Source organism: Balaenoptera ricei, chromosome 1 (genome assembly GCF_028023285.1).
Source record: "Balaenoptera ricei isolate mBalRic1 chromosome 1, mBalRic1.hap2, whole genome shotgun sequence".
Lineage (NCBI taxonomy): Eukaryota > Metazoa > Chordata > Mammalia > Artiodactyla > Balaenopteridae > Balaenoptera > Balaenoptera ricei.
Genome location: NC_082639.1, coordinates 161,918,147 through 161,942,355, shown reverse-complemented (window position 1 = coordinate 161,942,355; position 24,209 = coordinate 161,918,147). Strand labels below are relative to the sequence as shown.

Below are 24,209 nucleotides of genomic sequence, written 5' to 3'. Positions count from 1 at the left end.
AGTGCTGCCTTTTGCCTTTCCCTCCACCCCATCCCAACTCCTCAAAAGGATTTTTTCCACGTTCATATTTTCTCTGGAGTCACTTTCAAGGATAACGGATGTTTTAATGATCTTTCAATCTGTGGGGGAAAAATAGAGAAATTGAGCAGAGATGTGCAATGTAATAAATTTTTCTAGTACCGGAGAGCCCTACATCCTGTATCAAAACTTGAAAGTAAAGGAAACACAACCATGTAACTGCTAACTTCCAATCACTTCTAAAGGATAAGTGATATCTGAGGACCTTTCTAGATTTAAGATCCCAAGTATTTTTTTTTTTTTTTAAGCTAGAGACCCAGGATGCAGAGTGAGCTTGTTTTTTTGTTTTTGTTTTTGTTTTTTTTTTAATTAATGTATTTATTTAGTTTTGGCTGTGTTGGGTCTTCGTTTCTGTGCGAGGGCTTTCTCTCTAGTTGCGGCAAGCGGGGGCCACTCGTCATCGCGGTGCGCAGGCCTCTCACTGTCGCGGCCTCTCGTTGCGGAGCACAGGCTCCAGACGCGCAGGCTCAGTAGCTGTGGCTCACGGGCCTAGTTGCTCCGCGGCATGTGGGATCTTCCCAGACCAGGGCTCGAACCCGTGTCCCCTGCATTGGCAGGCAGATTCTCAACCGCTGCGCCACCAGGGAAGCCCAAGATCCCAAGTATTTTTAAGTCTCCTTTCTTCTGTTTCCTGATTCATATTTTCTCTCCCCTACCTCCTCTCTCTTTCTATTCCTCTTCCCTTTCTACTCCTCCCTCTTCCTTTTTCTCTCTCTTCTCTTCCTCCCTCCCTCTTCCTCTCTTCTTCTCCAAATGAAACAGAAGCTTTACAGCTCTTTGTTTCTTTGCAACAGAATGATAAATCTGGCAAAATGACACTTCTGTGGTTGTCAAAAAACAAGGAGCAGGCTGTCCACCCTTTTCCTCCAATCCACCCTGTTTTAAAGGGGTTCACCTGCCTGTGGGAAACAAAAAAGAAAGTCAGGAATTCCTGAGAAGCATGGTATATTGATTCCCATTTGCTTTCTTCATCTTCCTCATTTTAACCATTAACTCCATTGCACATTCTGTCTATAGAAAACAAATATTCCAAGTCACTGGATTTCATGAATCATTGTAGAAAAATTACTCTGGGATATGAGCTGGTTCAACTGAATGCCATTGGATTTCTAACTTAGGAGAAGCAAGGAACCATCAGTGTCTTCGTCATCAGAGAGGGCATACTCTGAGTGAAGTTGAATGCAGGTATCAGCTGGGGGTATCACCCCATTTAGTCTCTGGACACCCTTGCTCTAAATCTGTTGGGTTAGCAGCTGCTAATAATACTAACACCCACTTTCACATGCAAATCTCTTGTATTTCTTTTTCCTGTTTCTCTGGGAGTTATTCTAGAATGGTATCTGAAGACTTTTAAACTTGAGGAGTAAAAGAGTGCAAAGTATTTCATCACTGGCTACTGCTGAGAGAAGTGGCTCTGGCCATTTGAAAAGGGTGGCCAGGGACTTGTGTCATCACAGCATTTGCTCAGGTTCTGGAGAGTGAGTGCACTGATCAAAAACTTTACACCCAAAGATTCCTTTGTCTCTCTGTTTTCCATTTCTAGCCTGGATGCGTAAATACCACTGAAGTGGACATTAAGAAGTCATCCAGAATGAGAAATCCACACAAAACACGAAAGGTAAAATTGATGTTTGTTGTGCTGACGTTGGTAATGTGCTGGACTGTTTAGAGGATGTCAAACACACAAAAAAACCCTCTTCTTCCATTTCATGAGTACCTTCTAGTATCTTCCCTGCTCTTCCTTGTTGCTTGACTGGAGGAAAATCTGGAAGTTCAAGCCCTGGGCTTCTGTCAGTTCCTCTGTCCCCAGGAAATAGCCCCCGTCCAGATTCTCAAGTGTGCCAAGGTCCCAAAGTGTGGTGGGGTGGCTGTGAAAGGGAAAGGATGCTGAGAGAAGAGCCATTAACAGAAAAAGGTATCTCTTTCAGAGCCCAGGAAATGAGGAAAAGTAGGTAGAGATTATCTGAGAAAAAGTGGTACTCATGAGAGAAGGACCTTGTTAGAGAAAAATATGAAGAAAAAAAGACATCATCATAAAGATGTTTAATTGTAGGTATCGTATGAGGACCACGTTTTAACATCAGAATTTAATTTATAGTGACACAACTATAGAATAGTGGTTGTAGGTTCAGGATCTCTTATGTGAGGAAGTATGTAATAAAAACAAAGTGCTATTCTGAATTCAATGACATTTAATATAATTGCTTGAAAACACATAGCAGAAGTATCTAAATTTTCTTCAAGTAACACATACATGTAGAAGGCATTTTTATTTATTCCATAAAAAATGGTTGATGCACATAAGAATGTCTGGCCTATAGCAATCACTCTGAGGACCCAGCCGAAGGTCAGTGCCACTAGATCAAAGCATCCCACAAATTTCAAGACCTTCTCTTCTGTAGCTTTTTACTTATGCAGCACTTTCCAGGATATGTGTCCCAGCAGCAGGTACTAAACATTTTTTTTGTAGTCTTATTTCTTAATGTCTTCTTCTTCCATCCCTAGAAACATAGCATTATGTTCAAAGGCCCCAATATGGTCCAAGTACCTTTTCTTTCTTGTAAGACAGTTTATCTTGATGTTAGGATAAAGAAGCCACAGGAAAAGTGCCATAAAATCCATTCAGATGAGGTGCTCAAAAGCTTTTGCCCCTAGCATATCTCTGAGAAAAAGAGGCAAAGCCAGACCAAAGCAAGCCTATTGGCCCCTCTCTCTTATGATCAGCCCTACTCAGGTCCTCTCATCCTCTGCTCACAGCATGGCCTGAGTGTACCGGGACTAGCTTTGTGGAACCAAATTCAAAAATCTATCAGCTCTCCCAAAGTACATTAAGCCACTTCTCTCCACTTTCTGAATTTTGAAGAGTCCAAAATACACTACTTTGTGTCACTTCCCCCACAACAGACACCAAGAGAGCTATGCTCTGATTCAGAAGAAAAAGTATATGGATTGATGAGATAGAACTTAAAGATTAATAATTTTTTACACTCTCCCTTTAGCACTGCACTCAGTGATGATATCTTACCAGTGCTTCGCATTGCATCATTCTTTTTGAAAATTTGGGAAGCATTAGTTTGCAGTGTTTATAGCTGTTTATACATGAAAATATGGGTATTTCTTTGCTTCCATATGCAAAATGTGGAAATTTAAATTTTAGTGTGTTATAAAATGGGATAAATTATTCATATCTTAGAGCAGCACAAAAGTGTTTTAAGTAAGAAGTGAAATAAACTTGCAGGCAAGAGAAACTCTGCTCAAAATAGATAAAAGAGTGGAATAGTCTAAAACCCTGGGAGTAGGCCAGAGCAGAGTTAGCCCTGGATATTACTGGATGCAGGGACTCAGACACAGGCAGAGCTCTCTCTCATTCTTCTCTAGTCTCCTTTCTCTGCCCTCCGTCTGCACTGGCTTCCTCCACATGGCATCAGACATGGTCACAATCATTCTCCAGTTGAGCTGAGAATCCAAAGGAAAGAGAAATATTCCCTCCCCCATCACCAGTTAGAAAAAATCCCAGAAATTCCACTCCACATAGAAAGGCATAAAAGCTTCCTGCACTCTTTAGTTCTTATTTTAAAGTCCCCTCCCCTTGACCAAAAAAAAAAAAAAAAAGTAGGAGAGAATTTTCTTAGATCTCTTCTGAAATGTAAAGTGAAATCACATATGAACAGATTTAAGTAGAAAGTCAAATCCGTTTCATTTAATGAATAACCTATTCAGTATTCATTTGGATGATACTACATATGAAAAGTGCTGATCCAGGCACCCTGGGGAATAAAAGCTGTGTTAATCAAGTCAAAGCATCTTGGTTTAGTAATTACCTTTGCTATTAAAATTCAAAATGGATCCCAATTAGTTAATTTGATTTTCCCCCATCTGCAAATATTAAGACACTGAGAAAATTTTATTTATCTTTCTCTCTAGCCTTACCCACCCTGTGCCAAGATTTCTAATACATTTCATTTTTCTAAAAAATGCAAATCCTCTTACATTGCAAATGATCCTCATAACTTGTCAGCCAAAACAGGATCAATTTTCTTACCTCCTTTACCCATAAATTAAGCCCTGAACATAAAATTGCATTATTCGTGGCTATTTTCACTCTAGCCAAGAATCAAAGTTAAAAGCTATCACTGGTCCCCAGAAAATGAAGCTATCTGGGTCCAGCTATCACTGGTTCCTGAATCATGAAAGGGAGAATTCATGATGTTTACTTACATGCAAGACTAAAAAGGAAACTTCCCAGTAACCTCAGAGCCAGTGGCCAGGCTGCTGGAAGACTACTTGAAACAACACTGCCCAGTGGCTTGGGTCTTATATAGAACTTCATGAAGATGATATGAAATGCATGCATATTGAAATAATCATAGAAATGTAGAGCTAGAAGATAATTTATGGATCATTTTACTTCTATGACACCATAAATTGTGGATTTTTCTAGAACTTTTCTAGAATTTTTCTAGAAATCTTTTAAATTATTTTAAATCTTAACCAAAAAACTTACTGTTAGAACTTTCAACTATCTTGTCTTAAAAGCATTTTTTTACATGAACTAGAGATTCTTATTAAAGAACTTTAAGTAATTAAACCAATGTAAGCAAGAATGGAAAGTTCACACCTTAGAATCTTTTTTATTTTCTTTATCAAAAATTAGCGTGAGACAACTGAAAAAATAGCAGACATTGGAAAGTACGATTGTTTCATTATTAGTGATCTTTCACTTGCCTAATTTTAAAATAGCCACCTCAGCCATTATTTCAGAGTTCAGAGGGTTATGTTATTTAATTAGCCTCAAACGCAACTAGTAGTAGTTCATGCAGGCCTTTTCTGTTTCTTCAGTGGAAATTAAGTCTCCTTATGTTCTAGGCACTATGCTTTTGTCATTCTTTTCTTTCATGATACTTATCGCAGTTTTAATCATGTTTATTTGTGTGATTCTTGTGTAACCTTTAGGTTGTGAGTTCCAATGAAAGAGGAAGCATACCTATTTTTGTTTATGTCTATATCCCTAATGCTTAGCATTATGTCCAGCATATAGTAGGTGTTCAATAAACGTTGAATAAATGCCAAAAGGAAAGAAAAAGAAACAGTCCAATCCATTTAGTTCAGTCCTGTTAATAATTAATTCACAGCATATGTGCTACTCCTTGGGTTGAAATGTATGCTCAGTAACAAGAATTGAGTTTCATGAGACTGGGACTATGGCAAAGGAGGGAAGATTGAAGGACCTACCAAAGATAGTCTGAAAACCAAGTCAAATATGTTAAAGATGGGCTAAGAGCAAAATAGCGGGGAGTCACAAGGAAAAAGGGCCCAGGTATAGAGCCAAAAGGTTAACATTAAGAAGAGGTGGAGTCCAAGTGAAAACAGGTCAGTTAACAAAACACATTTGAATTTAGAGTTACTGGTAAGGTTGGTGATGGGCCTGAAAATTGGCTTGGTTAAGCATCTACCCTCTGCTGATTTCAATAGTTTCTGTCCACTATTTGGTAACTTTAATTCTGTGGGGCTCATGAAACTTTATCATGTCCTCATCCTTCATCCTCATGTCCAAAGAAAAAGTGCTGAGTAGCTACATTAAGTTCTTTATTTTAAAGTAATAATACTTTGAATTTAAACAAAAAATTAATTTGGCCTCTTCCTTGAGTTGACATGTGAGATGTCTCACCTTCAGTTGGGAATAAATTTTTGTCCCTTTAAGTCCCCAGATCTTTATTTATATATACTATGGGTCTTTCTCAAAATAGAGCATTCCTAAATAGCAGGTTTAACCTTTTGACAAAATAGTAAAGAAGCACTGGGACATTAAGAATTTCAAAGATGTGCAAAACCTTAGGGGTCACTGATGTTTGCAAATGGCACCCAATGGAACCAAATGACAAGGCCAGTATTGTAAGGTAAATAACCCAATTTTGAGATGGGAAAGTAGGAGCACTCTGGAGTGTCTTTATCGTACCATCAGAGACCAAATCAGCAATGGAATTCTTAACTTAGTTTCTCTCCTTAGTACTCCATTCCTTTACTATGTAAAACAATCAGATTATTTTTACGCTTTTTTGGCTTATTACATTTTTATTCTATTCTATATCCACCTCTATTTTATTCTGAAATCACTACGTATTAGATGTTGTGTTGTGTTGTCATTCCCCAACTTAGTAGTCTCAGCCCACCCCCACACTTATCACACTAAGCTAGTTTTTTTCATATAATCAATTATCCTGTCAGTTAATCTAACCACGTATTTTTGCCAAAAAGCTGTGCTTCTATTTTACATCCATATTTGTGATAGCATTTACGATAGCAGTGCCTTTTGCATTTTGATAAGAAGCTTAATCCAATATGCAGCAAAGCTTTGAGTTACCTTACTGGATATATAACACGAAACTACCGTTTAGAAAGTCTGTGACTATAATGGTATTTTGTCCTAACATATTTTGTTTTTATTTTAATATAGTCTGTCTATGGTCTTCAAAATGATATTAGAAGTCACAGTCCTACCCACACACCCACACCAGAAACTAAACCTCCAACAGAAGATGAGTTACAACAACAGGTGAGTCAACCCATAATAATGGTTTACAGGGTACATGGGTTACAGAGTAGCAGGTATGAAGACCAGATGTTGATGTTAATAGTAGGTATTTTAAAAACTGATTTTTAGGATTGACTGTTTCATATAGATTTGTAGTGAAAAGGTAATTTTAAGATATGTAGTCACTTGAAAATGTATCAGTATATGGAGATAGTTTTCAAAACTCTTCACTCTTTAATTCCCCAAATCCTTTTTCCTCTAACCAATTTCTAAAAATTACACACACTGATTTATAGGTGCCTCCATTATTAAGAGTTATTTTATACTCCAGAACTCTGTCTTAAAGAATGAGAAGACAAGAGGTTGGTGACATTAGATCATGTGTTTTCCACCTCCAGTCATGTGACATATCTTCACAAAAGAGTGCTTAATCTTGTTTCTGCAGTACTGATATCTATAAGCCTCTTGAAGTTTTCCCTCATTAGCACTGACGAACAGTCATGGTATGTATTGTTTCTTGTTTCATACATTGATCAATAGCGTTGGCTCCAAGTAATATTTCAAAGCGAACACCAAGGGTCTCATATCAAATCAAAGTTAAATCTCTTGGTTAGTTAGGTCATGGGACTTTTTCTCCTTTTGCTTATTTTCCCCTAATATTTTATTGTAACATGGTTTATCAATTGTGTAATACATACTTTTTCTACTATATTTATAGTCACCATGAAGGAAAAGTAATTCAGAGAGTTTTAAATTTTGCACGTGTTATTATGTCCATGTGAGAATTTGTCCTGAAATGTTGATAAAATTATTGGTAAAACAAATATCACTGATGCTTTTGTTGGGTTAGTATTAGGAAGTAGGGTTTATTTTGAAATTATAGTAGCGAATAACAAACACATTTATTTTCTGAATTTAATGTTTGAGGGAGAAATGATTCTGATTTGGATAAATGCTTAAAATTTCTACAACACTTTAAAAATAAAGTTACATTTTGTTAAAGCAGACAGAATGTTCAAATTCACTGCTGTTCTAAAGCAATACTGGTTATGTTTACATTCAAACAGAGTTTAATTTTTTGTTAACTCTTTTAAAGCCCTCATGTTTGATTTTTTCTACAGACTTTGAAATTTTACTGGTTGAGAACATATTCTTGTTTAGAATTGCTGTCTATCAGAATTTAGAGCTGAAAATTGTGAGAATGTAACTACTTCTTAATCTCCTTTTTCAGATAAAGTATTGGCAAATACAGTTAGATAGACATCGGTTAAAAATGTCAAAAGTTGCTGATAGGTAAGTATTGCAAGACACCCATATAAATAAAAAAATTTTCATATGACAATTAAATGCGCTCAATATGGTAAGAGAACTGGTGGGAGGAGAATTGTTATAAATAATTGGAGCCCTGTAAGAATTATTATTTTCCTTTTCCTTTTTGAACATGGAAAACTTTCAAAGAGCTCTTTTGTTGTACTTCAAATGACAGAATAATCATTATTATCTTAGGTCTCTAGAGGTCCAGTCTTTGTGCAACCAGAATCAAACACAGACGATAATTCCAAGGAGTTGAATCTTTTCACTCCTGCTAGGAGAAATGAAACTTTCAATTTATTAAGTTACCTTTTGGCAACTTAGAGGCTCTCTGTAAATTCGTCTTAACATTCACACTACTCAGTTATTTTATGACTCCAGAATTTGAATTAAACTCAGATTTTATATATTTTCCTATTTTTCATTTAAATCTGTTTTTAAGGCGTGCATGTTCTTCACTTTGGGGCATTGCCAAATCTTACCTCTCCAACTTTTTTCCTCTCCTTTTTCCCTTTAGTTTTTTTTTAGATACAGATTTTTTTTTCAAAAACTTGTTGTCAGTGATTCCCCCTTTACCTAATTCCTGTAAATACTTTTGACAAAAATTTTCCATTTAACCCCTTCTCCAAGTTGAGCTAAACTTCTCTGTTCCGCTGTGGGTGGGCTAGTTGACCAAGGATTGGAACTGACCTTTAGCACTTCCTTTTACACACTGACCTCTTCCATTTTGCCTCATTTTAATGGAGGGATATTAATTCATATTGCTTAGGCATGGGGAGAGATGGAATCCTTAGCCATATTTGTCTTCCAAGAAGCACAATAAGTTGATGCATTAAAGTTATTGAAACATGAAAACTGCTACTGGATTTCATTCTATAAGCAAGCAAGGATTCCTTGGCCAGATGTTTTTATATTGTGTCCCTTACAAAGATCAGATAAAACCTCAGCCAGAAAACTAAGGAAAATGAAAATGTTTCTCTCTCTCGAGTCTGCTAAGTTACACGGAACAGTATGTAGAATATGACCCGTTTCTTGTGCCACCTGACCCTTCTAACCCATGGTTGTCTGATGATACTACCTTCTGGGAACTTGAAGCAAGGTAAGTGACATTTCCTTTTCCTTCCAAATATTTCACTTATTTCAGGGTTTGAGTGAAATAGGAAGAATCTTATGGCTGACTAATGTAAAAGTAAGTTTACTCTGTGTCTACATTAGCCATGATATAAAGCTCTTGTTCAAGGTAATGGTTTTTGAACCTTAGATATTTGCATTTCTATTAGATTTGCATTTCCAGAAAGAATGGCACAAAAAATTAGAGGTGCAAGCGTTTCAAGGTAGACTAGTCAGAGTTAGGGTCTTTAGTTCTTAAAATTTAGTTCATTGTTTTTAGCTTCCTTGAAAATCTGCATAGCCACAAAAGCCCATCTATTCAAGTAAAATGAATGCTACATCCATACTTACTTAAGCCCAATACAAGTATGCCTTTATAAATTCAATTTTAAAACAAAATGAATTTACCAAAAACACTCTAAGAGAAACTGACAAGAGACTGACTTCTTAAGAAAACCAAAGCACAGTTTAAGACTCCCTGGTCTCTTTCATCAGCCATATAAGGGAAGAATTATATCATCAATCTTGATGGAGTCATAAAAAGATCATTGCATACCCCTTTACAGAGTGAGGATTTAGTATTCTGCAGCACTCCTCTAGATTGCATTTATGGACCTTCTCTTCCATCCAGTGGTTCTTAAATGCTTGACAAGTACAGATCTCTTCATCCATTAAATTCTAGATTTTATACATGTGAAAGTTGGAACCCCAAAATGTTGTGACTCAACCAGGACTAGGTCACACATTTAATCAACAGCAGAGTCATAAACCAGGATTTAAGTCTTTTGAGTCTCAATGTATTTTCCTCCAGTACAACCTGCCACCATGAGACTTCATTGTGTAGTGGTTAAGAAATTGAGCTCTGGGGTCAGAATGTCTGGAATATTACCTGTTCAACATTGGCAAGTTATAACCCTCTTTCTGCCTCAATCTCTTCATTTCTAAAATAAGAATTATAATAGGATCTGTCTCATAAAGTTGCTGAAAAAATTTAAAACAGAGAATCCATCTCTTTGCATCTAATGCTTAATAAATGTTAGACTTTATTATTAATGCCTAACTTTCATCCCATGATAATTTCATGCAGATCCATCAATCAGAGATTTTTTTTTCTGAAAAATTTTTTCTGGAAATTAAAAGCATATATGATTTTGAGGGGAAATATAATAGCAGAAGATAGAATTTGTAATGAAAGGAATATATTTGGCTTTGTTTTATCTTCTATAGCAAAGAACCAAGCCAGCAGAGGGTAAAACGATGGGGTTTTGGCATGGATGAAGCATTGAAAGATCCAGTTGGGAGAGAACAGTTCCTTAAATTTCTAGAGTCAGAATTCAGCTCAGAAAACCTAAGGTAAACCATGTTGTTTGAATCTTATACTATATGCAAGAGAGACCTACCTGTGATGAGTCTGGTTATTTTGCACTTGATAGACCAGTTACTATCCCACCAACATCATGATGATGATATGGGCCCATTAAATTTCTGCCTCCTGATGGAAGAAGAAAAGGTAATGAAGGCAAAGCACTTTGTCCAACATTATCCCTTCCTCATAAAGGTTTATTTTACACTGTCTCCTGATCTTTTAACTATGTAAATCTGACGCATTTGAAATGGCCTGCATAAAGAAGTGTAACACTTAGACTAGTATTTGGCAAAGTGTGGAATCATTGATAATATTTATGCAGTTTAATTAAAATATCACCTATTTATCAATATTGGTCTTCTTTGTATATTGCATCTCAAGTAAGATCTAGAAAAAGAGATTGAGTGCTTCTATAAAACTTGAAACAAAACTATGGAGTACATTTACTTTGTACACTTAAAAACAGCTTCAGGGCAGTTGAGAGCAGCACCTCACTGAGCCCTGCTGGCGGGGTGTGCATCTTCCCATCTGTTGTAAACAGCATCCTTACATATTTTTGAAACTTTTCTGACTTAAGAGGCACCTGGAAATTGAATTTTTAAATGTGAGACATTGGAATAGATTTTAATGGCTCTAAGATCACTGAAGTGAGTGATAACTTTCCACTACATAAAATGGTTTTTCTACAAGCTCTTTCATTCATTACTCTTTTGAAACTTAACACCCTAATTTACTTTCCCATGGCTTATGCAGTCCTGTGAAATTCATTTACAGAAAGGCATCAGCATTCATTTATTTTCACTGGAACTAAGCAGCTCCAGAAATGTCACATTCTTTTCAGGAGATTTAACAGATACCAATACCAAACCATTCAGAAATACATAGAATTTTGACAGATGTCCCATGGATTAAGCAAGTTGACCACAGACAGAGTCTGGAGGAATTTAATTATATGTGCATGCCTGTCATGGATTGTTGGAATGCAGCTTCCTATTCTCTTTCAAGTTTATGAGAACACTTGTTGACAGGGCTTTCACAAGGTCTGCAGTTGCTAAGGATTTTTATTGGACCTACTAAATAACATTTTCTATCCTGAGGTCACATTATCAATTATTGAGTACAAGAATGCATAAAAATAAAGCAGAGATAAAGTCTATTTTTAGCCTTTTAGTGGATGGGGAGGTGGAGTTTCCTCTAATTCTCTTAAGTTTTTGAAAAAATGCTGACATCATGGGTTTCATGATGAAGAAATAAATAAGCAGTGCCCCACCAGTATCACCTAATCAAATAAACATCCTTCCTGCTCTTATTAAAAGTACAGCCTAGTGGTGAATACAGAGAAGAAAACAGATCACAACACAAAATCATGGGTATTAGATCAGAGAAATACAGAGGAATGGCAAACCCAGAGGCGGAGATCAGTAAAGGCATCCTAAGGGAAACAGCTTCTAGGCTTGGATGACAAGGAGATAACCAGGCAAAAAAGGAAGAGGGAAGAAGTTTGGGGCAAAAGAAATAGAGTGTGCAAACTCTGTTTCATGAATGAAGTTGAATCACTGCTGTTTTCTTAATCCGTGCCTTAACTATTTCTTATCTCAGTAATTCTATGCCACACTAGATTGCCTGATAAGTAATTACATATAAGAAATATTACATATTTCATTGTGTGAAAATGTATAAATATTATCCAAAAGGCTTTCTGTCCTATATTTTAAAAATACAGAATAGTTAATTTGAAGTAGTCCCGGCCCTAGTTCTATAGGGCTTGGATATTTAATATTTTTATGGCAGAAACATTTAGTTCTGGAAAAGGTAAATGGTTGCATATATTTTTGCAGTCTAGGATCTCCCTTACTCCATTTCCTCCTTTAATTTAAATGGCCACATGTATATGTCTTTTCCTGCTGTGTTAGGAAAACAGGGACTGGATATCCCAAGAATCAGAGGTTATATAAAAATATTGCAAATAGACAGCAGACATAAATATCTACCAAATGCTATCTTAAATTTGTGTCTAAACTGATCATTTGGAAATAGATTTATTACAAGTGTTTAATTAGCGCAATTTCTTAAATCTGAACTAAATTGCTTTTAGAGTCCTTTTTCTTTGTAAGCATTGTAAATGCTAATAAATCCTGTTAATTTTTTTTTACTGCATGTTATGTTGAAATAAAAAGAAAGTAAAATTAAAAAAAGAAATATTATATATTTCATATATAGTCACATACATATTTCTTGAGTATATACCATAAGCTTGTTATATGTTTCCATACTAAGGATTGATAAATATAGATATAATTCTTGAATACCTTCTATATGCCATAATATGCTTTATATTCACTACTTTTATAAGTATGCCATGCTGTATTTTGTATTTATTATTTCTGATTATCATTCATCTAATCATAACTTCAAAAATGAAATGTAAATATTCTTGCCCCATTTTACAGGCAAGCAAAATATGACTGGGAGAAGTTAAGCATCTTTCAGAATCAGATTACTAATAATTGGCATCCTAGGCTTTCTATAATCCAATACCAAGCTACTGTGCACTGCTCCCACAACCTGAACCCCCTGCTTCTGCCTAGGTATCTGGTGTCACAGACCGAGGGAGACAAAACAGTCAAGTTAGCCAGCAGGGCTAATTACACCTAAATAAGTTTCAGTGCATCTTATTTAGCATCTGCTACTTAGGGAAGTGTGGCACTCATATGAGCATTTTCTTCTAGTATTGAGACAGAAACAATAGTCAAGAAAAACTGCTTATTGATAAGTACTTATTCCTCAAATATAACTTCTGCTCTCCCTTGGTGTATTTTTGCTCATTCCTTTCTCAGGTAAAGCAGAGTAAGTACTAAGTAAATGTAATAATATGAATGTTATATGAGTGCCTAAAAATATGTCAAGCACTTCAAAAGTGCCCTTTACATAATTTATCTCATTTAATCTAATGGAAACCCAGTGAGATAGGCATTAGCATTCCATTTTACTGATGACAAAATCAAGGCTCAAAGACATTAAGATAATTCCTCATAGTCCAGCTACCATATAATAAGGGGCTATAATAAATAGCCGGTGCCCTTTACATTCTACTAAATTATTACAATGACTATGCTGAGGGTAAGAAAGGCAATGATGCTTTTAAGGAGGCATTCAAGAGAGTGGTTTTGAGCATGTCATCTGCTGCAGATCTGGGGGCAAACCATAGCTGTGGCACTCACAGTGGGTAACTTAAATAAGTGACTTATCCTTCATATCTTCAGTTTTCTCTAAGGTGGGGGAAATATTAACACATACCCTATAAAGTTGTAGGGATTGCATGAATTAGTAGAGCTAAATCACTTAGAATAGTGCCTGCACTTACTTATCAGTGTAGGTGCTGTTAGTATTACCTCCTCAACCGTTTGATATTTCATCCGTAATTTCAAGTCTATTTAAGATGTCACTGCATCTGTACAGCCTTCCTAGAACTCCCTTTTCCAACCCAGTCCTTGCCCCAGCAGAGGGGCTCCTTCCTGCTCTGCATTCCCAGACTGTCTGGTTTGTGCTATTCCTTGAGAATCTCTCATGTGCTTCCTTGTATTATGGCCATTTGAATGGTGTATCTTTGCTAGGTCAAGGACAAAGACATTCTTTTTATCTATGTGTTCAAAGAGTGCTGAAATGAACCTGAATGAGCATGAATTATAACACTTATGCTCCCTCAGATTGCACCTAGCTTTCCTATTAGATTGCACAGTGTCAGAATCTGTTCTGTTTTTTTGTTTTTTTGTTTTTTAAAAAATATATTTATTTATTTATTTTTGGCTGCACTGGGTCTTCGTTGCTGCGCGCGGGGGCTACTCTTTGTTGCAGTGCGCGGGCTTCTCACTGCGGTGGCTTCTGTTGTTTCGGAGCACTGGCTCTAGGCACGCGGGCTTCAGTAGTTGTGGCTCGCGGGCTCTAGAGCGCAGGCTCAGTAGTTGTAGCGCACAGGCTTAGTTGCTCCGCGGCATATGGGAGCTTCCTGGACCAGGGCTCGAACCAGTGTCCCCTGCGTTGGCAGGCAGGTTCTTAACCACTGTGCCACCAGGGAAGCCCCAGAATCTGTATTTTAAAAGGAAATGGTCTTGACCTTTCCCTTCTGAAAGCAACCCATGGTAGTTTCATGCTTAAAGCATTGTTCATGTTGGATTATCTACTGTTATCTATCTACAGGAAAATGGTATCTAGAAACTGGAAAATTACTAGGTTGAGTAATATTTGATATTCTAATTGTAGCTCAACTACTTTATTAGTTATTTTTGAACTTTCATTAATCCACAAGTTAAAACGTAATAGTTATGAAGGTACTGCTTATCCCCTTCTACCTTTCTTAAGACTCTATGGCCTGTAGTGACCTTCACCTCTGTGGTCATCTTTTCCATTTCATGATCACATCTGGCCCCTGTTGAGGATAACGTAGATCTAGTACTTCCTTTTTCAAGTATCTTTTTTAAATTTAAAAACACTATATGATGTGTTATATACATATTCATTTTGTCATCATTTCTAGGTCTAACCAAAAAGACATAATATAGAGCAAAATTTTAAAAAATGAAACCCATTAATAGAATGTGACTTCTTATTAGACTTTGCTATTTGCTTTTATCAAGCAAAACATGTTCTGGTGTTCTTTCCTTTCAGAATATACTATATTCTATACAGAAGCATATAAAATATATTTTTATATTTAGCAGTGAGTCAGTATTATTTTTTTCCAGAACTTCTGAATTGTTATAATGCCTCTGCAAATTTAAGTCTTTGAACAATTACATGTGAAAGCTTGCTGCTTCTGTCATTTCATAACTCTCTGAATTAAATCGCCTAAAATTAGTTACTTGCCCTGATTTCTCCAGCTGGGGCATTTTCTAATCTGTGTCCAGGCCTCTTTTAATTCCAGTAAAGCGTCACTGTAATTCCCTTACCTGGTAAAGCAGAAAATCCTCTCCATACTAACCCTCATTGCTCAAATGGACAAAAGATCCAAAAGATAGAGTATGTGGCATACTTTATCCCCCCCAATCAGATGATCCGCGTCACTCACCTTAATGCCCTTCAAACTCCTCTTCCTTTCTAATAAATGGTTATTTAGCAGTGCTCCTTTGTTTCAGTAAAATTTAAGGTTGTATAGAATCAGGACCCTGGCAGATCTGTTTTTAACAGAGAACATCTAAAAGAAATAGTTTTCAAGATTTCCTTTCCCCAAATGTTATATCTTTGAATACAACTAATTAAAAAAATCGGTAAAGGCCTGTTTCTGGAAGCTCTCAGAGAAAATGAGTTCATTATTATGCTTCATTGTGAATTGTATGATAGGTCAACATTTTAAGAATTTTCAGATTATGAGACATTGGAGTAAATGCTTGGTGTCACATTTTGCATAGATTCTGGCTAGCAGTGGAGGACCTGAAGAAAAGGCCTATTAGAGAAGTCCCCTCTCGAGTTCAGGAAATATGGCAAGAATTTCTGGCTCCAGGAGCCCCCAGTGCTATTAACTTGGATTCTAAGAGCTATGACAAAACCACACAGAATGTGAAGGAGCCCGGGCGATACACATTCGAAGATGCTCAGGTTGGTACATAGATGGGCCTCACATTGCGTCTCAAATGTTCTCCTGAGAAGTTGAAAGTTGGGATACTTCTATTTTATTTTCATTGTAATTGGCGGTTATGTCTAATATTTTCAATTTAGGTAACTGTATGTAAAATAACTAATTGATCTCTAAGAGAACAGAGATGCTTTAAAATGAGTTTTTAAAGCCTGGGAATTTTTGTAAATTTGAATGTTTTTACATGAAAATTTCTTGAAGGGGAATATTTTAAATATTTGAAAACTTTTTACTTTATTTTCTACTTTGTCACCTCAGTAACATGTATTTGAACTCTTTAACTTGTCTTCCAATGAGGAGATTCTAAGATTCTGACATTCCTAAATAATTTATTATTACGGATAGTCAGAACTAAACTAAATTAGCTTGAAGTTATGTAAAACTCAAACCACTTTTGTCTCTGATAAAATGAAATAGTAAATTTAGGCATTTATTATTTTTCCAAGTTAATTTTTTAGTCTACAAAAAGAAGAAAAAAAGAAATTGATATTAATATTAACATCCTAAGACAAAGTTTTATGAGTTTTTTCTTTTTTTCTCAAACTGGGTGTAATTGCCTCCTTAGAAGCAATTTGAATTTCTACTTTTTCTAAAAAAATATTGTGCTCAATAGGAAAAATAAACATGTAATGAGAGGATATTATTTCCTAATGATGTGTTGAAATTGGCTTTTAAACCAGAACATGCATGCTTCATAATTTCTTAAAACCTCTTTTAGAGAAGAATGTTAGCTCTAGAAAGTATCTTGTTTTTTAAATAACTACATTACTAAAATAAGATATAGAAGATGAAGAATAAGGTACACAAATTTCCTTTCTTATTTTTACTCTTGGTAGAAAATATATTTATCCTTGGCTTTGGTTTATAAAGAAATGAGCCACTGTGCAGAAAACTAACACAGGTTGAAACAGCCAACCAAAAACCCATTCATTCACCCTGGCTCTGCCATGGTCTTCTATGTGGAAATAATTACATTCTATGGAGACACATGAGAGAGAGCAGGATGAAAATTCTGGCTCTGTTGCTTATTTCTCTGCTGGTTTTTCTTTCTTGCAGTTCAAGATAAACTTTCAAGCATTTTTCTGGAGCCAACAGCGTGTAAAATATTTGAAATTACCTTCCCAAAATCTTAATATTAAAAAGAACATTTCTTTGTTATCTGTGTCATTGAAGAATATTCTTGCTTATTGGGTCTTCCATAAAAGGAAAAGGCATGATTTTCTATAGAAAACACTACTACCTGACCGTAGGCTTCTTTTTTCAATCAACCTCAGATATTTAATTCCAGTTTTTTGTAGGCTTTTAAACCATATATTCAAAAATATAATAATAGAATTTCCTGCTGCTGTTTAAGAAGAGATGCAGTGTAATAGGAAAGCAGATTCTGGAGCCAGATTGCCTGGGTTTTAGTCTGAGCTTTGCTCTGTGACCTATTGCAAGTACTTCACTTCTTCATGCTTCGGTTTCTTCATATTTAAAATAGATATAAAAATGGTTACCGACCTTGTTGAGGTTTTGTGAGGCTATGATTAACTAATATAGGCAAGCACTTAGAAGTGTACCTGGCATATACTCAAGCATATTTGAGCACTTACTATGCATACCCTTATACTTTGCTAAACATTTATCATTCCTCTAATCCTGACAATAACTCTATTTTATAGATTAGAAAATTTAGACTCAGAGAAATGAATAAAGTGGTCAAAATTTACATTTTGTAAGTGGTAGATCTTGAGCAAGATAACATCTGAATCCCAAAATGATTGACTTCTAAATAAGACATTGCCTCACTTTTCCGACAACAAATTCTGATACAGTTCCAAATGTACCATACTTTTGGAGATGAACCTTAGACTAGATATTGAGACTTAATCCAGAACGTCTTTAAGTGGATTCACAGTAACTACAAATTATCGCTGGTGTGTTTAAGACCAGGGAAACTGAGTCATTTCTTAAAATATATATTTTCTCCAAACAAGAAGAGACTGGGACATTCTGGATACTCTCAAATGGTTCAAAACTCTATGTCTAACAGACTGGAATGAACAAGGAGCATTTATGCTCCCCTAGAGTGCAATAAGCTAAAGCAGAATCTCCCTAGATAGGGCCAACACTGAATTGGATGGATACATTTTTTTCTTCTTTGTCTACCAATATTCATCATCAAAACAGAACATTGCAGACTGATTAGGATTATCAAATATTTACCTAATCTATCTCTGAATAAGTCAAAACATGCACACAAATTGGGAGGTTTAGCAATTAAATATCACAAAATTTATTTTTGGACTTGTGCTCTGGCCTAAAGTGGATGTAGATGACAGTTTTCACCAAAGAGATGATTCATTTGGGAAGTCTGCACCCTCCAACTACATATAAATGCCAAAGGTTTCTAGAATGATTATTGAATCTTGACTTCACAATATTCTCTTTTGGCCTAGAGTAATCTTAAGAGATAGCAGATTTATTTATATTCTTAAATGATCTATGTAAATCAACAACTTGATTTGAAATTACTTCATGACAATCTGCTAACTAAATTCCATTTTTTTTTTTTAAGGACTGGATGTGGTTTACCTCCTCCATAGCTCCCAAACCAGTTTAAACATTGATCCTTGAATAAAATAATAAATTTGAAAGTCTAAATGTTCTATAAGCATATAAGGTATTCTCATCAGTATTATCATTATTATTTTTAGCTGCTTCCAGATTTGTTTTTGAACCAAATGTTGTATTCTTATCACAGTACTTGATTTTTCCTGAGAAATAATAAGGAAGCACCTCAACCATTATTTCTTTTTAGGAGCACATTTACAAACTGATGAAAAGTGATTCATACCCACGTTTTATAAGATCCAGTGCCTATCAAGAGCTTCTACAGGCAAAAAAAAAGGTATTGGTTCTTTGTGAACTTTTTTGACCTAGTTCTCAGTTGTAATTATTTGGAGTAGTTACCTCTGCTGGGCCCACAGTATTGGACAAATGGTAAGTGAATATACTCCAAGACCCTCCCCCAAACCTTTGCATTTTATAAGGGCCATTTAAGTTGTATGGGTTTCCGTTTGTTGATTGCTTATTTTCTTCTTTGTTTGTTTGTTTCTGCAGATGTTCATGCTTTACAAAGTTTTTTAGACGCCGTTTTCATGTTTCATGTTAGTCTTCTGTATGCCAGTTTAAGGAAATAAAAAATTACAATAAAGAAAGGAGAAGAACAATGTCATCAGATCAAAAACTTAAAGAGGGTTTTCCTTGTCCAGTAAGCTAGAATGTATGTTTTGGACCATACGCTCCATAACTCATTGTTTTCAATGATAGTTGCCAAAATGCAGTAATGTTTGCTTCTACATATTTTCATTTGGCATTTATTCTGAGTCACTTAGTATCCCTACGATGAGGTTTCATACCTAAGATGATAGCCAAGCACATTTCGAAGAGGTGCAATAGGTTACATTGTTCAATTAATGTTTATAATCAAAGTCTCACTGTAAATAACACCTTATATAACCAGTATAACAAGGAATGGAAAATCTGGATGTAAACATCAACATCATTCATTATTTTGTAATGTTAAAATAGTCCATAGCTTCTTGAAATTCTGAGATGAAATTATAATTTTGTGTAATTCTTGATCATCATTTAAGCTAATGGTATTTTTCAAAGTCCATTGACTTTGCAACGGGAATAGATACTCTGTAGTTGCACTGTCCAGTACAGCAGCCACTAGCCACATGAAGCTGTTTAAATTTAAATTTAAATTAGTTAAGGTTACATAAAATTCTACTCAAATTTCTAGTACTCAATGGCCACAGCTAAAGACTTCTGAAATATTAGTATAGAATGAAATTTCCATGCTTTCAGAAAGTTCTACTGGACAGCAATGCTCTACAGAATTAATGATGTTATCAACAGAAATTTAGTACCAGTAGAAAATTATGAGGAAATTCTGAAGTTAAGCCACTAGATTTTCAAACATTTAGGCTTTGAAAATGTTGGCATAAAACCTTAACATATCTACTTCATTTTAGTGTCATTTGATTTTGCTTGAAATCACACTATTTTGTTTGCACAAGAAGAGTTTTGGTGTTCAAAGTAAAAGCACTAATGCAAACAGAGCCCATGTCCTGTGACAAGAGGCCTTCTGTGGCAACTCTCCTGTCTTCCTGATCCCTATGATTTAGAACATGAATTTGGTGTTGCATCATTTCATCACCCTGTCTTTTTCTGCTGTTTTTCTTTCTGACTTTTCCTTTCTTTCTTTTTCTTTCCTTCTTTCTTTCTTTCTTTCTTTCTTTCTTTCTTTCTTTCTTTCTTTCTTTCTTCCTTCCTTCCTTCCTTCCTTCCTCTCTTTATTTCTTTTGTTCTTTCTTTTCTTTCTTTCTTTCTTCCTTCCTTCCTCTCTTTATTTCTTTCATTCTTTCTTTTCTTTCTTCCTTCCTTCCTTCTTTCTTTCTCTCTCTCTCTCTCTCTTCCTTTCTTTCTTCCTTGCTTGCTTGCTTGCTTGCTTTCTTCTCTCTCTCTCTTTGTTCCTTTGCCCCATCCAACCCCACACATGTAAGTCGGAATACTCAATGGATCGCAGAACTTCTTTTGAAACCTTTGCACAGAATGTGGTAAGTTTTAATTTTTAAGGAATTACAAATCATTAAGTCCAACTGGGAAACATTCCCAGTTTCAAGCCCCATCTTCCAACTTGCATCCTTTGATGTAACAGCAAAGGTATTTATTGCCTTTATTCAAATTCAGAATTTCCTGCTTCCTACTTATCTTTCTGTCCCAGCACTTCCTGGAGTAGATAAGATATCTCACGTGAAAATCTATATGTATCAAACTAAGGCTTGGAAAGAAATGTGTATTATGATACATAAAATGAAGAAACTGTTCTTTATATTTTAATTTTTATTCTATGTATCTCTTTCTTTATTAAAGATAGTGCATGCATTTCTATACTCTTTCCCTTAGCTCTTCCTAAGGCTTAAAAGATTAAGAACAATGAGGGTTCTGTTCTTTCTACTTTTGCAGGGAGAAAATGACTTATTGAACAGTTTAAAGCCAGACTCAGTATGAATGGGGGTCGGCGACAATATATGCCCCACCAAAGACCCAGTAGCATGCCTTTCTTATTTTTTATTTTTCAGGAAGGTATTGAAAACTATTGCATAAATCATCCAGGAAACCAGTAGTTTCCCTACCAGTGTTTTCTTAGCATCTTTCCATGTGCTTAAGTGATATATTTGTTTGTGGGATTCTTTTTTTTTTTTCTTTCTTTTTTTGATATTGTGCCAGTGCCTTTGGAACTTTCTAACATTGTGTAAGCTCAAACTAAAGCCTTCAACACATTTATTTTTATAGGGCAGAAACATCCCTATTTTCCCATGCCATAAAAACTGTACACCAACACTGAGGGCCAGCACTAACCTGTTATGAAAAGAGGTAGAAAAATCTTGGTTTATACTCAAGTTTGTCTGCATTGTCTGTTGAGTTGTGTGGTCAGCTCCATGCTGCTGCTGCTGTGGGTGTGTGTTGTGGCTTTTGCTGTGATGGCCAGTTAAGTGGAGTTATGTGTGTTGAAATGTAAGCAAATTGGATTCAGCAAAAGTATGTTTTTTGTTTTTAGTTTCCTTCAAGGATCCTTTCAGTGGGGAATGTTAATCAGTTCTTTTTATGAATTCCTAGTTGTGGCTGTGCCCAGAGTATTTGAAAGATTTTAAAAAGCAGTGTATACTTTGAACACTCAATGTGATTGCACAAATTAAAGGGCTGGAAAATGAAGGTCTCCAGAAATTAATCACACTATAAACTTCCAAAATTTTGGCTGGATCTTTTGGAATCTCTGACCTTTAATATAAAGTTTTCTTAAGCATGCCTCATAAGTCACCATGGGAAGATAAAGACAATGTTAAAGAAATGCCTCAAGATTTTGCTGGAGGAAGTCGCCACAGGATATTGCACAGTGTTCTGTGTATTGTTTAAGCATTGTTTCAAATTCATTCTTTTCTAACATAACGCTGACAGAATATTGTTCTTGAGATTGGATTGGAAATTTCTGTGATATAATTAAAAACATATAATGCAAATTAAGGAATATTGAAAGGGGAAGCAAAATGGTTGTCTTTCCTCCAACACCATCCCCAAATCTCACCAACTTCCCCAATTCTTAAAGTAGTACCACATTGTAACTCATTGCAAACTTTAAGAAAGGATCAGTAGGAAATAAGGGAAGAGAGAATTAATCATCTACACCTTCAACGAAAATTTATACGCCAAGTGCCAACTATACTGCAGACGTTGCTATGTCTTAGGAAAAAGACCTTAATTGCTAAGGTACATAATGATATAAACAAAATGTTATGTTGTACAGGAGAAAGATAAACTATTTCAACTTGTATTAGGGTGGATAGGGAGGGTCCATGGGTAATGTGAGAATTCTCAGAAGTTATATTTAATTGGATAAATAGGATTTCATTAGGCCAAGAAAGGCAACCATCCTTTTAAGAAGAAAGGGGAAAAAAGGCTGGGATTACTGAAGAAAGAGAAGTTGAGTAACATTCATACCATAACACATATATACACACAACATACTGATAAATTTCAGATAACCTTCAGACACAATTGTTTAGGGTTAATCCTTTTCCATCCAGGAAAATAAAAAGTAATGTTTTTTATTGAATATTTTGTTTTGGTAGTACTCTAAAGAAATGGAGTAAGAAAATTAGAAAGACTCTCTGATTTCCCCAATAGATTATGAATGATAACATTTATTTAATTAGTTATGAGAAATAAATTTCTATCCTGAAAATTATTTATATACAAAAATTTAAAATATTATACTGTATATCATTAAGTCTTATGATGGTTAATTTATATTTAAAGTTCCCTTTAACTTTCTGTTTTCATTTATTTTTTTATTTCCCCTTGGTTCAGTGTTCCTCCATAATATGATTACTTTTAGGGTCAGAAGTTGTGTTAGCCACTTAACATAATACATTTTATGCAATACCTTTATAGGATCAATAAAATGATTTTAACACAGATAAAGAATGAGTGATTTTATTATCAGATAGACATAATGGAGGAAAGACACAGTTTAAATAAACATTTTAAAAGAGTTCTATGTGCAGGTTGCCCTGGTAAATACGGGGAGGCTACAACATAGAGTATCCAAGAAAGAAATGGACTTGGGGAATTACAGGTAAATAAGTGTGTAGACTGTAAAAGGAACTAGGAAAAGTGAGATAATGATAATAACTCACATTCATTGAGTGCCTGCCATGTGCCAGGCTCTGTACTAGGCACTTTATATTATCTAATTTAATTTAATCTGAACCTACAAGTTAGGTAATATAATACTCATTATTTTACCCATTTTACAGGTGAGAACACTGAAAGATCAGAGGAGTTACTTAATTTTCCCAGAATCATACAGTTAGTTAAGGAGCTAGCACTAACCCCAAATTTATTTTGTTCCCAAATTCTTTCTTTCTACACAGATCACCTTGCTCTTCCAACGGTAGAAGACAGATAAATCTTTCCATTTGATGATAACCTCCTCTGGAGTCTGAGTCCATTTCCGTTAGTGTTTATTTGTAGAAGTTTATTTACATTTCAGCATAGTTATTTTTATAACCTGGCTTATAAAAATGGCATCACTGTTTTGTTTCACACAAGAGTCAAAAACGTTTTGCTTGACAGCTCCTCCTAATACCATTGGAAATCCCATTGGTTACTGAGGTTAATAAATTCTTGCAGGCACTTTAGAGAATAGTTATAGTAAACAGCTAACAGCTGCATAGCATTTTACAGTGTTACAAGGACGCTCATTACTTTTTGTTTGTATTTTTGTTGTTGTTCTTTACAAACACAATTATCTTGGGAGGTGGTCAGGTAGGTGTTACCATCATTTCACAGATAAGCAAACTGAGGACTAGTGAGGTGAAGTCATTTCACCAATATTAATCAATTGTTGAGTGTTAGGGCCAGGCCTAGAAGCAATGTTTTCTGACTTTAAATTCATTACTTTATAGACTACTCATTTTCTTCTCATTATACCTGACACTGGAGGGATAAAAATAACTCACATTTGTGTAATACCTTCACCTTGGCTTGTTGTCCAAGAAATCTCATTTCTTATCGTTTACTTTTTTATTATTTTCCTTGCCATCAGAGAATTTTCTTCAGGTCTTTCA

General features: G+C 35.4%; 1 protein-coding gene across 9 annotated transcripts in view; it reads left to right on the top strand.

Moving 5' to 3' along the window:
• RGS7 (regulator of G protein signaling 7) overlaps positions 1-24,209 on the top strand; it is a 584,592-nt gene that overhangs the window by 545,492 nt on the left and 14,891 nt on the right. For 8 of the 9 annotated variants that reach the window (XM_059940741.1, XM_059940740.1, XM_059940743.1 and 5 more), the window contains 7 exons: positions 1,622-1,696; positions 6,533-6,631; positions 7,842-7,903; positions 8,910-9,020; positions 10,259-10,384; positions 15,803-15,989; positions 18,830-18,919. In XM_059940741.1, the coding sequence (XP_059796724.1) occupies positions 1,622-1,696; positions 6,533-6,631; positions 7,842-7,903; positions 8,910-9,020; positions 10,259-10,384; positions 15,803-15,989; positions 18,830-18,919 (750 nt within the window). Of the gene's footprint in view, positions 1-1,621; positions 1,697-6,532; positions 6,632-7,841; positions 7,904-8,909; positions 9,021-10,258; positions 10,385-15,802; positions 15,990-18,829; positions 18,920-19,131; positions 20,263-24,209 lie in introns of those variants that run through there. The other variant, XM_059940738.1, reaches the window with a different exon arrangement.